The 13,660-nt window shown below is 45.2% G+C and overlaps 1 protein-coding gene across 6 annotated transcripts in view; it reads right to left on the reverse strand.

Moving 5' to 3' along the window:
• The window catches only part of tenm3 (teneurin transmembrane protein 3), a 909,202-nt gene that overhangs the window by 145,418 nt on the left and 750,124 nt on the right, over nt 1-13,660 (reverse strand). For all 6 annotated transcript variants that reach the window (XM_080189440.1, XM_080189438.1, XM_080189437.1 and 3 more), the window contains one exon: nt 6,001-6,186. In XM_080189440.1, coding sequence (XP_080045566.1) covers nt 6,001-6,186 — 186 coding nt within the window. The remainder of the gene's footprint in view (nt 1-6,000; nt 6,187-13,660) is intronic.

Below are 13,660 nucleotides of genomic sequence, written 5' to 3' on the forward strand. Positions count from 1 at the left end.
CACTATAAATGGTCCAATATGTCACAGAAACTGGAGTACAACAGGCATTGGAAGATCATGCGCAATGCTGGAATTCTCTGGCTGTTCACGCCCGTGAGATTCTCCCTTCCCCCCAGCAACGCACCCCGTCCGCACAGGCTTCCTGATGGAATGGGGTGACATCGATGGGAATTCCCATTGACAGCCATGGGACTAGAGAATCCCACCGCCAGCGAACAGCACGGCATGTTCCACCACTGGGAAACACACGGCTGGGAGGCCTGAGAATCTCGCCTTATGTGCTGCTCAAATTTAAAATCCACATCTTTGTGTTTTTGTGCATGTCCTCTCCTTTCATCCCACCATTGGAAGCTGTGCCATCAGCCACCTAGGCCGGTGTTCTGGAACTCCTTCTGTAAATCCCTCTGTGGCTCCATGTCCCTCCCCTGCTTTGCAACCTTCCCATCTCTTTGACTAAACATTCAATCAGTCCTCCCATAACCTCCATATTTTTGATCAGGCTTCTGATGAAGCGCTCTGCATGGTTATCCTGCGCATGAAAAAATATTATTGGTCACAAGTAGGCTTACATTAACATTTCAATGAAGTTACTGTGAAAATCCCCCAGCCGCCACTCTCTGGCACTGCTCAGATACACTGAGGGAGAATTTCACATGGCCAATGCACCTAACCAGCACGTCTTTCAGACTGTGGAAGGAAACCAAAGCATCCGCAGGAAACCCACACAGACATGGGGAGAACGTGTAGACTCCGCACAGACAGTGACCCGAGCCAGGAATTGAACCTAGGTCCCTGGTGTTGTGAGGCAACCACTGTGCCACCGTGTTGATCTGTTAAACAAATTCAAATTGTTGTCAAAAGATAGGGAGAGTCCATTCAGTACTCTCAACGTGACCTAACATGTCACATAATTCCTACAGCGCAGAAGAAGGCCAATCTGCCCATCAAGTCTACACTGACTCTCCAAAAGAGCATTCCGCATAGGCCCAAATCAGGAAGCACCTTTTACGGTAGAGGACAAGATGTAAACTGACGCAAATGCCCCTACCTTTCATTCTGCTCAGAATAAAGAGGAAAATGTGAAGTTTAAACACCACTAAACTATTGCTTCCAATAACCACAGGGGGGAATAAATAATAAAAACTACAAGGCTGACATTTAGCTACAGTTGCGAGGTTGGTACTTAACCACCCTGTTTCCAAGTACACGTACATGTACGGGTCGAAATATTAATTCTAGTCATGGCCGCACTCTTCCAAAGACGAACAATAAAAGAGTTTGCAGTTAGTGCCTCACAATGTGAATAAAAGGCTTCAGGCTGATTATACAAACAGATGGTATCAACCTCCCTTGGTTGATGTTAAAAACCTTCATCTTAAGGTAAGATTGACAGGCCACAACAACGAGGCAAAGGATTGTAAATGCACCCGTTTGCATGTAAAATTAGTCCACGTTTCAGTCAGCACTCAGGCACAAAAAGTTACGACACACTGGAGAATGGATCAGTTTTAGTGCAACTAATTACGTTTAAGTTTCAGGTTTAAGTTTTAAGTTTATTTATTACTGTCACAAGTAAACTTATATTAACATGGCAATGAAGTTACTGTGAAAATCCCCTTGTCGCCACACTCTGGCATCTGTTTGGGTACACTGAAGGCAGTGGACATGAAAGGAGCTTGCCGTTATTCTACGTAATTTATTAATCATTGCTCCAATGTAATTTATCTTAGTTTGATAAAAACTAGTCCTATCTCCAGTGGCACAGTGCTTCTATCCAGTGAATTGGATCAGCCTGACAGATTTCACTCTCTGTGTTGAGTTGGGTGGTCTCAGTTGATCAGCAGTGGGGGTCTTACAATTGCCCTCAGCCTCCCTGAGTTAATAAGATGAAAATTGGTTTGAATTTCCTTGTCGTGATCATTGTGGAAGAGCTACAGCTGGGAAAATTGCACGGATGGGTTTGAATGAGAACCATGTCCTATTCGGTGAAGATTTTATGAACAAACAAATACTCTTTATCTCACTATCGATTGTCAACCAGTGAATGGGGAAACTATGCAGAAAGTAGTCAATGCCTCACGGTGAAGAGGACAGGGCAAGGGAGAAAAGTCCAAGAACAATTGCCCATTTTATCATCCCTCTGCAATATGTCTAGCAGATAGCCCACTGGAACTCAACAAGTGTCATGTGCAAAACCAACTAACAGGTAATGAGAGCTCCATTAACGTTCATTCTATACCATTGTGAGTTGTGTCCCCTGTATGTCAAATTACTGTGATGTGGAGATGCCGGCGTTGGACTGGGGTGGGCACAGTAAGAAGTCTCATAACACCAGGTTAAAGTCCAACAGGTTTACTTGGAATCATGAGCTTTCAGAGCACTGTCACCTGGGGAAGGAGCAGTGCTCTGATAGTTCGTGATTCCAAGTAAACCTGTTGGACTTTAACCTGATGTTGTGAGACTTCTTACTGTGTCAAATTACTGAGTAGATCGCTCTCAGCTCATTCAACAAAAACAAGGAACCCAAAGCCATAACTTCCACTCAACTAACTGGCCACCACATTAACGTCACAAACTGAGTACTAATTGGGAGAGGGGGAGTAATGACAATTGCTTCACAGGGGACAGTTTTTGATCGACCGACTGAATCAACCTCACTTAAAGTGGAAGGGATCTGGTTCATGAAATGATCTCTTAAATGAGGAAATTCATCCTAACCAGGAAATCCCAATTAATCAGTGTTGACTGCACCCTCCAGAGTTCTCCTCTCCTCCTTGATGAGAAATGTAACCAAAGAGCAGTCACAAGGACACACTGCAATAATTATTTAAAAAACACACCTCTGGCCCATAATAACTTTCAGACACAGAGGCTACTAATGTCTCCCTGAGCACGATGCGTGCTAATGTGTTACTGATAGATCATTCAGCACCGCTGGCTGCAACTTTGTCAAAGAAAACAGATCAGCCCCTTGCCTTTGTTAACAATCTGGCTCCCCGCTGCAGCAAAGCATTAGAATGAAAGCAAGATTGCTGACTGTATTCCCCACCTCCCTCACCTCACCCCTCCCCTGCATCACCTTCGTGCGCAGCTTAAAGGAATTAGGATCGCCCTGCGGCCAGGGCCTGTTTCAATGCCAAACTGACGAACATGGAAATCAATGTCAGTCAATAAACATGAAAGTGGTGAAGGCACTTAGGGGAAGTGAGTGCCAGAACAGGATTCTCACTGAATCAAAACTTTTTTTTTGTAAATAAGGGAATATTTGTTGGTCTTTCCAGATTGCAGCTGGTGCAAGAACGAGGCATACTGTGGAGTGGAGGAGTTGACAAGTAATGGAATAGCACATTCCAAGCTCATTCATGTAACCTTGCCCATTTCCTGCGACTGTACAATATGATTTATGATGTAGACAATATGATTTTCTACATCAATGGGGACGAAGCTTCACGTTTTTAGGTATCCCGATCATCAACAAACTGTCCTGGTCCCCCCATGCTGACACGATGGTTAAGTAAGCCCACCAACGCTTCTACTTTCTCAGAAGACTAAGGAAATTTGGCATGTCAGCTATGACTCTCACCAACGTTTACAGATGCATCATAGAAAGTATTCCTTCTGGTTGTATCACAACTTGGTGTGGCTTCTGCTCTGCCCAAGACCACAAGAAACTACAAGAGATTGTGAATGTAGCTCAATCCATCACACAAACCAGTCTCCTATCCGTTGATTCTGTCTACACCTCCTGCTGTCTCAAAAAAGCAGCCAGCATAATTCAGGACCCCATGCAACCCAGACATACGCTCTTCCACCTTCTTCTGTCGGGAAAAAGAGGTTACATGCCAACCAACTCAAGAACAGCTTCTTCTTTGCCACCATCAGACTTTTGAATGGACCTGCCTTATATTAAGCAGATCTTTCTCTCCACCCTAGCGATGACTGTAACACTACATTCTGCACTCTTTACCTTCCTTCTCTAGCATGCAAGAAACAATACTTTTCACTGTTGACTAATATATGTGACAGTAAATCAAATCAAATATGATTTAGATTACATTGATCGGAAACTGGTGGTAGTTTCAGTCAGTTGGGTGGGGGAGAGGGGGTGGCCATGAAGGGATTTGAAAACAAGGATGAGAATTTTATAATTGAGCTATTGCTTAACTGTGAGACAATGCAAGTCAATAACCACAAGATGGGTGGGTGAATTGGACTTATTGAGAGTTTGGGCGTGAGCAGAAGAGCTTTGGGCTCATCTTAAGTTTACACAGGGAGACCATCGACTGAACGCCCTTTGCAGATGGGGAGTGACGAGGAGAATATGTCAGATTGGAATGTGATGATATAGGCAGTGGGTAGGAAGGCAATGTGGTTTACTGAACTTCCAACATGTTCCGCTCGGGATACAGATCGCTGGTGTCATGGAGTGGGAAGGAGACAGATGGTTGGAGTGGTAATTGTTCAGGTAGGGGAAAATGGCACAGGGAAAATTAATTCAGGGACTTCAGAAGCCTATGATGATTGGCTGAAAACAGGCAATGTAAAGTTTGGATTTTGAATGCAACTTGTTTTAGCCACTCAACCAACAAATTTTCTGAGCTTTTGCAAGAGATGAAAGAGAAGATTAAACCAACTTGACTTAAATCTCCAATAACAATTTTTGACCACTTTTTGTGAGGGATCTTTCACTTTATTCACAGACTCAAAAATGACTCAGTTTTGAGAGTCATTGGAAGGAAAAAAAATTGCGGTAAAACCTTCCAGGACCAAACTTCTTAAAAAGTCGTGGTGATAGCCAGATATGATTCAACGCATTTCTACAAAATTGCTAAAACTGTCATTTGAATTCCTTCTGACATAATGGGTGATTTAATGGAGGTTGCAGGGATCTCACCCACCGGCAAGAGCCATATGTTGCCTCTTTCTGTGAAGGTTCGTCAAGTTAAGTGCCACTCAGGCACTTGAAGACTGGGGGTGAGCCTCCACCTTAGGGACCCCAGCAATGGAAGTCCTGCCTGCCAAGGACACCAATGCCACCCAGGTGGCTACTGCAGGTAGCCACTCATCCGAGGCCCAGGTTTGTGGATGGACCCACGTCACAGGTGAATGATGAAAGGTGGGTGTGCACGGGCGAGGAGTCACCGAGGAAGGGTAAGGTTAGGTCAGCAACAAGGGCAGGGAGCTGTCTCTCAGCTGCACCCTCCTTCCTACTGCCAGGTCCCTCGATCAATCAATGAATGCCTTTGATAAAGGGACCCCTCTGGCAGCAAGCAAGCAAGCCCACACAGATTTGCTCGCCATATGTCCCACACGGTGAGCTCCCCGTCTGCCTCTGTGTTAATGTGGAGGCTTTGCAGAGGATGCTGAAAAGGTTTACCAGGATGTTGCCGTTTAGAGGGTATTAGCTATGAAGAGATTGGACAAACCTGGTTTGTTTTCACTTGAGCGTCGGAGGCTGAGGGGGCAACCTGATAGAAGTTTACAATATTATGAGAGTCATGGATAGCCAGGAGTCTTTTCCCCAGGGTAGAAATGTCAATTACTAGGGGACAAAGACTTAAGATAAAAGTGGGGGGGGAGTTCAAAGGGGATGTGAGAGTCAATTTTTCTTTTATTTTCTATGCACATACTTATACATGGATATGTCTTCTGAAGATAAAGGTTATTTTCACAATCATTATTTGCAAAGGAAAAATTACTGCCAGTCTGTTGTGTTAAATACTATACGTAGTATGGATATCCAATGCTTCAGGAAGAAATCGCTTCTCCCACCTCCCCCAGCGATAGCCATACAGATGTTTCACTGTGTAGCTTTGATGAGATTTTCCATGAAAGTTAGGAAAAAGGAAAATGTCAATTCAACCCAATAAAACAAAATAAATTGTACACAGGTGTCAGAAACAGTATGAGAGTTACTGCCGAACATTCTCATTACTGCACCACAGGCATTTCTATAGTACAAGACGGCATAATCCCCAATACTTTCAACTAAGGGCCTACCTATGGTGCAGTGTTCACCGTTCCAGCCCTGGTTGCATTCACATTTGCCATCTTTGCAAGTTCCATGCTCCAAGCAGCGAGGGTGGCATGCTCTCTGGTCACAGGCTGCACCCGTCCAGCCTTCCTCACAGCGGCAGGCACCTGCCAGGCAAACGCCATGCGTTCCGCACTCCACGGCACAAATTTCTGCGGGACAGAAACAGACCCAGTACAGTCAGTGCACATTCCAATTCCAACCAACACACAAATGTTCGCGGACAGTTCTAGATTCCTTGCTAGATTCCTTGAATCAGGCTTGTAATAACATACCATTCAAGCTTGCATGTGGCACAACAGATTGTTCACGAGTAAAGAAAAATATTGCACTTAATGTTCTTCCATCAACACCACCCGATTATTTAACTATAAAAATACTCCTGTTTCATAATAAACACAGTAATTATTTCTTACCAGTTATATGCTTACATTTACAGATTTTGTAATTAGCTGGCATAGACCCACATTAGGTTCCTTGACTACATGCTACGCATCAACAGATGTTCAAGGCTACCAGACAGGCTGCCTCGTTGTTGCACCATGCCTGGGAGTATGGAGGAATCCATAATGTGCATGGCATCAGCACTCTGCAGCTTCCCATGGTGAGTGTGTGTAGTCACCTCAATGGATGCTGAAGTCAGGCTGCATGACAGTATCTTTTCCTAATCTGATCAAAGCTCAAACTGCTGTCACTCAGGCCCTGAGCTTGACATGTCTGTCACCTTCGCAAAGCTGGAGGCAGCCTGATAGGGGCTCCCATTGCATCCCGGATCACAGAATTCTATAATTCAACCGGAACATGGGGAGAAATCGCTCCCCGGAGATTACCATACAGAAGTCTCGCTCTGTATGCTTTGATGAGTTTATCGATGAAAATTAGGAAAAAGAAAAGTGTCTCTTCCACCCAATGCTCTTTACAAAACAAAATAAATTGTACACAGGTATCAGAAACTGTACGAGAGTTACCACCGATTTTCCGGTCTTGGGGCGAGCTTGGCTGGAAATTCCCACCCTCTATCTCCTCTGGCATTCACCGAGGATAGTTGTTTTGGTGTGACTATGGCCTCGGTCGAGATGCAGTAATGCAGAACAATCCACTTGTTACATTTGATCTGTAATGTCACGTCAAAACTTTTATCGCAAAAAAAAGCATGTACGGGCTGTGCATTTGATGCTGGGAATGCAATGCTGTCAAAAGGAATCAGGTGCAGTGATCTTCAGGATCAATGGGAGTGCTGAGTCACAGCTTTACGCAGTGAGGGGTGGGGCGCGGGGGGGTCTTTCTCTCTGTAAGGATGACAACACATCTTCTCCCATGTCAACCCTTCCTATTAGTGACCAGGGCTGGGCTGAAATGCCACGCCCTGCAGCTGGGCCCTCTTTCACCCGAGCTCCTGGAGGTCACTGACCATGAGCATGTCAAGGCCCCTCACCTGAGCATCGCTCGCTTTCTATCATCCACAGCAAAGCCAATGGAGGAGCAAAAATGTAACTTGATAAAGGCACAACAGGCTGACAATCATGTTTAGCAGCTATTGTGTGAGGCACTAAAAGTGATACTGTGATGGAAATGATGATTCAACCTGCAAGCTGGTTCTATAGACCTTGCTGAAAGCTGCAGTGTCAGGCTCTGTACATATTCGTGTTAGTCAATGATTGGAAATACTCAACTTGAGGGTGAGAATAACTGGAAGATGTGGATCAAACACCGCAGCAAGACGGAGTAGTTCAGATGAAGCAATGTTGATCGACTATTGCCAAAGAGATATGGCTGCTGGTGCGGCTGAACCTCTGCTCAATCATTTTTTTGAATTCATTCATGGGACATGGGTGTCACTGGCCGGCCAGCATTATTACCCACCCCAGTTGCCCTTGTTATTACTACATTATCACTACCCAAGTCCAGTCTCAAGGCTCAAATACAGGAATAAGATAGAGAATCTGGTGAACTGGTGCAGTGACAATAATTTCTCCCTCAATGTCAACAAAACAAACGAGATAGTCATTGATTTCAGGAAACGTAGTGGAGAACATGCCCCCGTCTCCATTAATGGGGATAAAGTAGAAAGGGTTGAGAGCTTCAGATTTTTAGGTGTCCAGTTCCCCAACAACCTGTTCTGGACCCCCATGCCAATATTATAGTTAAGAAAGCCCACCAATGCCTCTACTTTTTCAGAAAACAAAGGAAATTTGGCAATATCAGCTATGACTCTCATCAACTTTTACTGATGCCCCATAGAAAGCATTCTTTCTGGTTGTATCACAGCTTGGTATGGCTTCTGCTCTGCCCAGGACTGCAAGGAATTAGAAAAGGTTGTGAATGTAGCCCAATCCATCACTCAGACCAGCCTCCCATCCACGGACTCTATCTACACTTCCTGGTGCCTCGGCAAAGCAGCCAGCATAATTAAGGACCCCACGCACCCCGGACATTCTCTCTTCCATCAGGAAAAAGATACAAAAGCCTGAGGTCACGTACCAACTAACTCAAGAACAGCTTCTTCCCTGCTACCATCAGACTTTTGAATGGACTTACCTTGCTTTAAATTTGATCAGCAGTCTGAAAAGGCCCAACCTCCAGCTTTGGCAATGACACAACCACTGTGCATACGCTGCAACTCTCAGCTGATGCTCAAAAGCCACACCCTAGGACTTTTGATTGTTTGATTTGATTTATTATTGTCACATGTATTAGTATACAGTGAAAAGTATTGCATCTTGTGCGCTATACAGACATCGTTCATAAAGAAGGAAAGGAGACCGTGCAGAATGTAGTGTTATAGTCATAGCTAGCATGTAGAGAAAGATCAACTTAATGTGAGGTACATCCATTCAAATGTCTGATGGCAGCAGGGGAGAAGCTGTTCTTGAGTTGGTTTGTACGTAGTCTATGACTTTTGTGTCTTTTTCCCGACAGAAGAAGGTGGAAGAGAGAATGACCAGGGTGTGCTGGCTGCTTTTCCGAGGCAGTGGGAAGTGTAGACAGAGTCAATGGATGGGAGGCTGGTTTGAGTAAGGCTTCATTCATGACCCTTCAGAGGGCAATTGAGAGTCAACCACATTGCTGTGAGTCTGGAGTCACATGTAGGCCAGACCAGGTAAAGATGGCAGATTTCCTTCCCTGAGAGGGGATTAGGCTTTTTATGACAATTAACAGCCACTGTCACAGTCATTGCTGAGACAACCTTTCAAATCCAGATTTTATTAATTGAATTTAAATTCTAAGAGCTGTCATGATGGGATTTGAACGGCTGCGCTCACAGCATTAGTCTGGACCTGTGGGGCTACTAGTCTAGTGACAAGACGCTTGTCACCACCTCTCCCCCATTATCCTACTATAACATGCAACTATCAAGGGGCATAAAAAGCAAAGTCAAATGTCTAACTGGATGACCTGAAAGCAAGATTTCACTCAAGACAGGCTGCAGTCCTCTATTGCTTCGTTCAGTGATCAGTAAAACCTATCCAACTGGGACTAGTCACAGCTTCATCAGTTGCTGCCTCTTACAGTGCTTGGGGAATGGACTGCCTGTTCCCCGCACTTCCAACAATTTCTTTATACATACTCCGCTCTCTTCTGAATCAAGCTTTCAATTAAGGACCTCGAATGGGCTGATTAACCTCGATGCAGCAAAATATTAACTCGGCTTTGCGAGGAGAAGTTTTTTTTTTCATATCCTGAGCCTTGTTTCTCCTGTGAATCAATCTAATCAATTTTTCATTAGCGCCAAGGTGTTTATCAGCCTGTAACACACCACCTTCCAGCACGGTCATGTCAATCTTCGCTACAAACTTATTAATTGGAGTGCATTTAATTGAAGCAAAATTGTGCAACTAATTAATAGCTGGTCTTCTGTGCAAAGATCAAATAGAGTTTCAGAGCATCAGTTTCCTCATGGAAGACTGCGGCATCGTACCAGTGCCTTAGTGGAGAGAGGGTGGGAACTGGTTTGTGCCAAACCGGTGGGCCTGATTAGGCAATGGTAGACAGAGCTCAACAAGCAAACTAAAACTGAACCCACCCATTTCGTACAGGCCAGGATTCCTGCGAGTGCAACAGCCAATTCTTTAACTTTCATGTAGGATTGAGGAAAATTGATGGGTATGTGGGTTCAGATTGATACATCCATTACCTGGTTCCCATCATTGCTTTCCTGATGCATTCAAAAGGAGCCGAAAGGAGCGGCACGGTGGCACAGTGGTTAGCACTCTTGCATCGTAGCGCCAGGAACCTGGATTCAATTCCCGGGTTGGGTGGCTGTACATGTGGAATCTGCACATTCTCTCCATGTCTGCGTGGGTTTCCTCTGGGAGCTCCAGTTTTCTCCCACAGTCCAAAGGTGTGCAGGTTAGGTTGATTGGCTGTGGCAAACTGCCCATTAGTGTCAAGGGATGTTAGGGAATCCCCCAATTGCCCCGTAGTGATGAATATGTGGGATTACAGGGATAGGGCCTGGGTGGGATTAATTGTCGGTGAAGGCTCGATGGGCCGAATGACAATTTATTGCACTGTAGGGATTCTGTGAGCCTCAAAATGAAGATATTACTGGCAAAACGACTGTCCATTAGTCAAATGGCCGCAACTGTTTACATTTGATTGGCGGTGCAACCTATAGGGATACATTTGCTCTCTTGTTTTATCACTGTTGCTGTTCCATCCTGATTAAATATTGTGTAAACATTTATTGCTCCACTTGTTGGATCTATCCCACAAGTTGTTTCTCGCAATTCCTTCCCTGCATTTGAACTTAGCCAGATTCTGAAATCAAAAGACCCTTCAGCCCATCCAGCTGGTTCTGTCACTCCAGGTTCTGCCTCGGGTTTCCCTTTCATCTTTCCCCCCTGCCTCGCACTCAGTCCTGATATAATGGGCAAGATTCTCCGGCCTCCCACCCACATGTCTCCTGGCAGTGCAAGGTGGCGTGTTGTTTGCTAGCGGTGGGATTCTCAGGTTCTGCCGTAGTCAATGGGAGTTCCCATTGGACGTCACCCCACACTGGGGGGAAACCCACGGGTGGCGGTGTGCTGCCGGCGGGGCTGGAGAATCCCACCGGCATGAACAGTCGAAGAATTCCGGCCAACATATGGGCTCACGCGTCCTTTCCTTATATTTCCTAAATCCTAAAATAATACTAAACTATCCACAAAGGAATTTATAATCTCATGAGATACGACTCATTTCATCCAATAAAATTGGCAAAAGGAATCTTAACAAACTTCGTCTAAACTGAAGCACACCATCTGATGGGGAGTCAATGGCAAGCTCGATGCAAATTTTCCTTTCCAAGTGGGCTTCCTTTTGGACAATGTGTTAAATTCAAACGGTTGCCTGGTTTTAAATGAATAACTGTGCACGTACCTCCCAAAACTCCATTCACTGCTGATGCACACTTGAAACCCCAAACCCTTCAAATTTCAATGTTAAAACCTGGAATTAAGCAGCAAATTGGTCAACGCAGAGACAGAACAGGATCCCCCAAGTGATGACCAGCATGAAGAAATCATAACAGCATGGAAATCATCAATCAGAATCAAATTGTTTGGATGTCCAAAGATGTGCTGGCTAGGTTGACTAGCCATGCTCAGTTCTTGCATCATGGAATCCCTACAGTGTAGAAGAAGGCCATTCAACCCATCAACACTGTACATAGAACATAGAACATAGAACATAGAACATTACAGCGCGGAACAGGCCCTTCGGCCCACAATGTTGCGCCGACCAGTCTTATTTTTAAAAAAAAACAAAAAAAAACATTGACCCACTAATCTAAACCAATCCCTTTTCGTCTATAAACCTATCCACCAATCTCTTAAACGCCCCCAAACTAGGCGCATTTACAACTGCAGCAGGCAGGGCATTCCAGTCCCTCACCACCCTCTGGGTAAAGAACCTGCCCCTGACATCCGTCCTATAACTACCCCCCCTTAATTTAAAGCCATGCCCCCTCGTGCTAGATTTCTCCATCCGAGGAAACAGGCTATCACCATCCACCCTATCTAAACCTCTAATCATCTTATATGTTTCTATAAGATCCCCTCTTAGCCGCCTTCTTTCCAGTGAAAACAACCCCAAATCCCTCAGTCTCTCCTCATAGGACCTCCCCTGCATACCAGGCAACATCCTGGTAAACCTCCTCTGCACCCTCTCCAAAGCCTCCACATCCTTCCTGTAATGTGGGGACCAGAACTGCACACAGTACTCCAAGTGCGGCCGCACCAGAGTTGTGTACAGTTGCAACATGACGCTGCGACTCCTAAATTCAATCCCCCTACCAATAAACGCCAAGACACCGTACGCCTTCTTAACAACCTTATCTACTTGATACCCAACTTTCAGGGATCTATGTACACATACACCTAGATCCCTCTGCTCCTCCACTCTATTCAAAGTCCTCCCGTTAGCCCTATACTCAACACATCTGTTATTCCTACCGAAATGGATTACCTCACACTTCTCCGCATTAAACTCCATCCGCCACCTCGCGGCCCAGCTCTGCAACCTGTCCAAGTCACCCTGCAAACTTCGACACCCTTCCTCACAATCTACCACACCTCCGACTTTGGTGTCATCAGCAAACTTACTAATCCACCCAACTATACCCTCATCCAGATCATTAATAAAGATTACAAACAGCAGTGGCCCCAAAACAGATCCCTGAGGCACACCACTCGTAACCGAACTCCATGATGAATAATTACCATCAACCACCACCCTCTGTCTCCTATCTGCTAACCAATTCCTGATCCAAGTACCTAAATTACCACCAATCCCATACATCTGCATTTTCTGCAGAAGCATACCATGGTGAACCTTATCAAACGCCTTACTAAAATCCATATATACCACATCTACTGCCTTACCCCTATCCACCTCTTTGGTCACCTTCTCAAAGAACTCAATAAGGTTAGTAAGGCACGACCTTCCCGCTACAAAACCATGCTGACTATCTCTAATCAATTCATTACTCTCCAAATAACTATAAATCCTATCCCTAATAATTCTTTCTAAAACCTTGCCCACTACAGAAGTAAGACTCACTGGTCTGTAATTCCCAGGGAAGTCTCTGCTCCCCTTCTTAAACAATGGGACAACATTCGCTGTCCTCCAATCTTCCGGTACTATACCAGAGACCAACGACGACCTGAAGATCAGAGCCAGTGGCTCTGCAATCACCTCTCTTGCCTCCCATAGAATCCTAGGGTAAATCCCGTCTGGACCAGGGGACTTATCTATTTTCAACCCATCTAGAATATCCAACACATCCTCTGTATCAACTACAATACTTTCTATTTTACACCCCTTCACCCCAGTGACCTCCTCAGCTACATTCATGTCGTACCGACAGTGATCCCCTCCAAGACCCATCTGTAAATCCATGCATCTACCCTGCTCATTCCCCTGATAGTAAGGGACAACTTAGCATGGCCAATCAACAGATCTTTCATTCTGTGGGAGGAAACCAGAGCACCCAGAGGAAACCCACGTAGACACGAGGAGAACATGCAAACTCTACACAGGCACCCGGGGTCAGAATTGAACTGTTGAACTGTGAGACAACAGTGCTCACCACTGTGCAACTGAGCCACCCTAGTGTCTGAGAGACTAGCAGGCTAGATGTGTGGG

The sequence above is a fragment of the Carcharhinus amblyrhynchos genome, chromosome 5 (genome assembly GCF_965287045.1).
Source record: "Carcharhinus amblyrhynchos chromosome 5, sCarAmb.v2.hapA, whole genome shotgun sequence".
Taxonomy (NCBI): domain Eukaryota; kingdom Metazoa; phylum Chordata; class Chondrichthyes; order Carcharhiniformes; family Carcharhinidae; genus Carcharhinus; species Carcharhinus amblyrhynchos.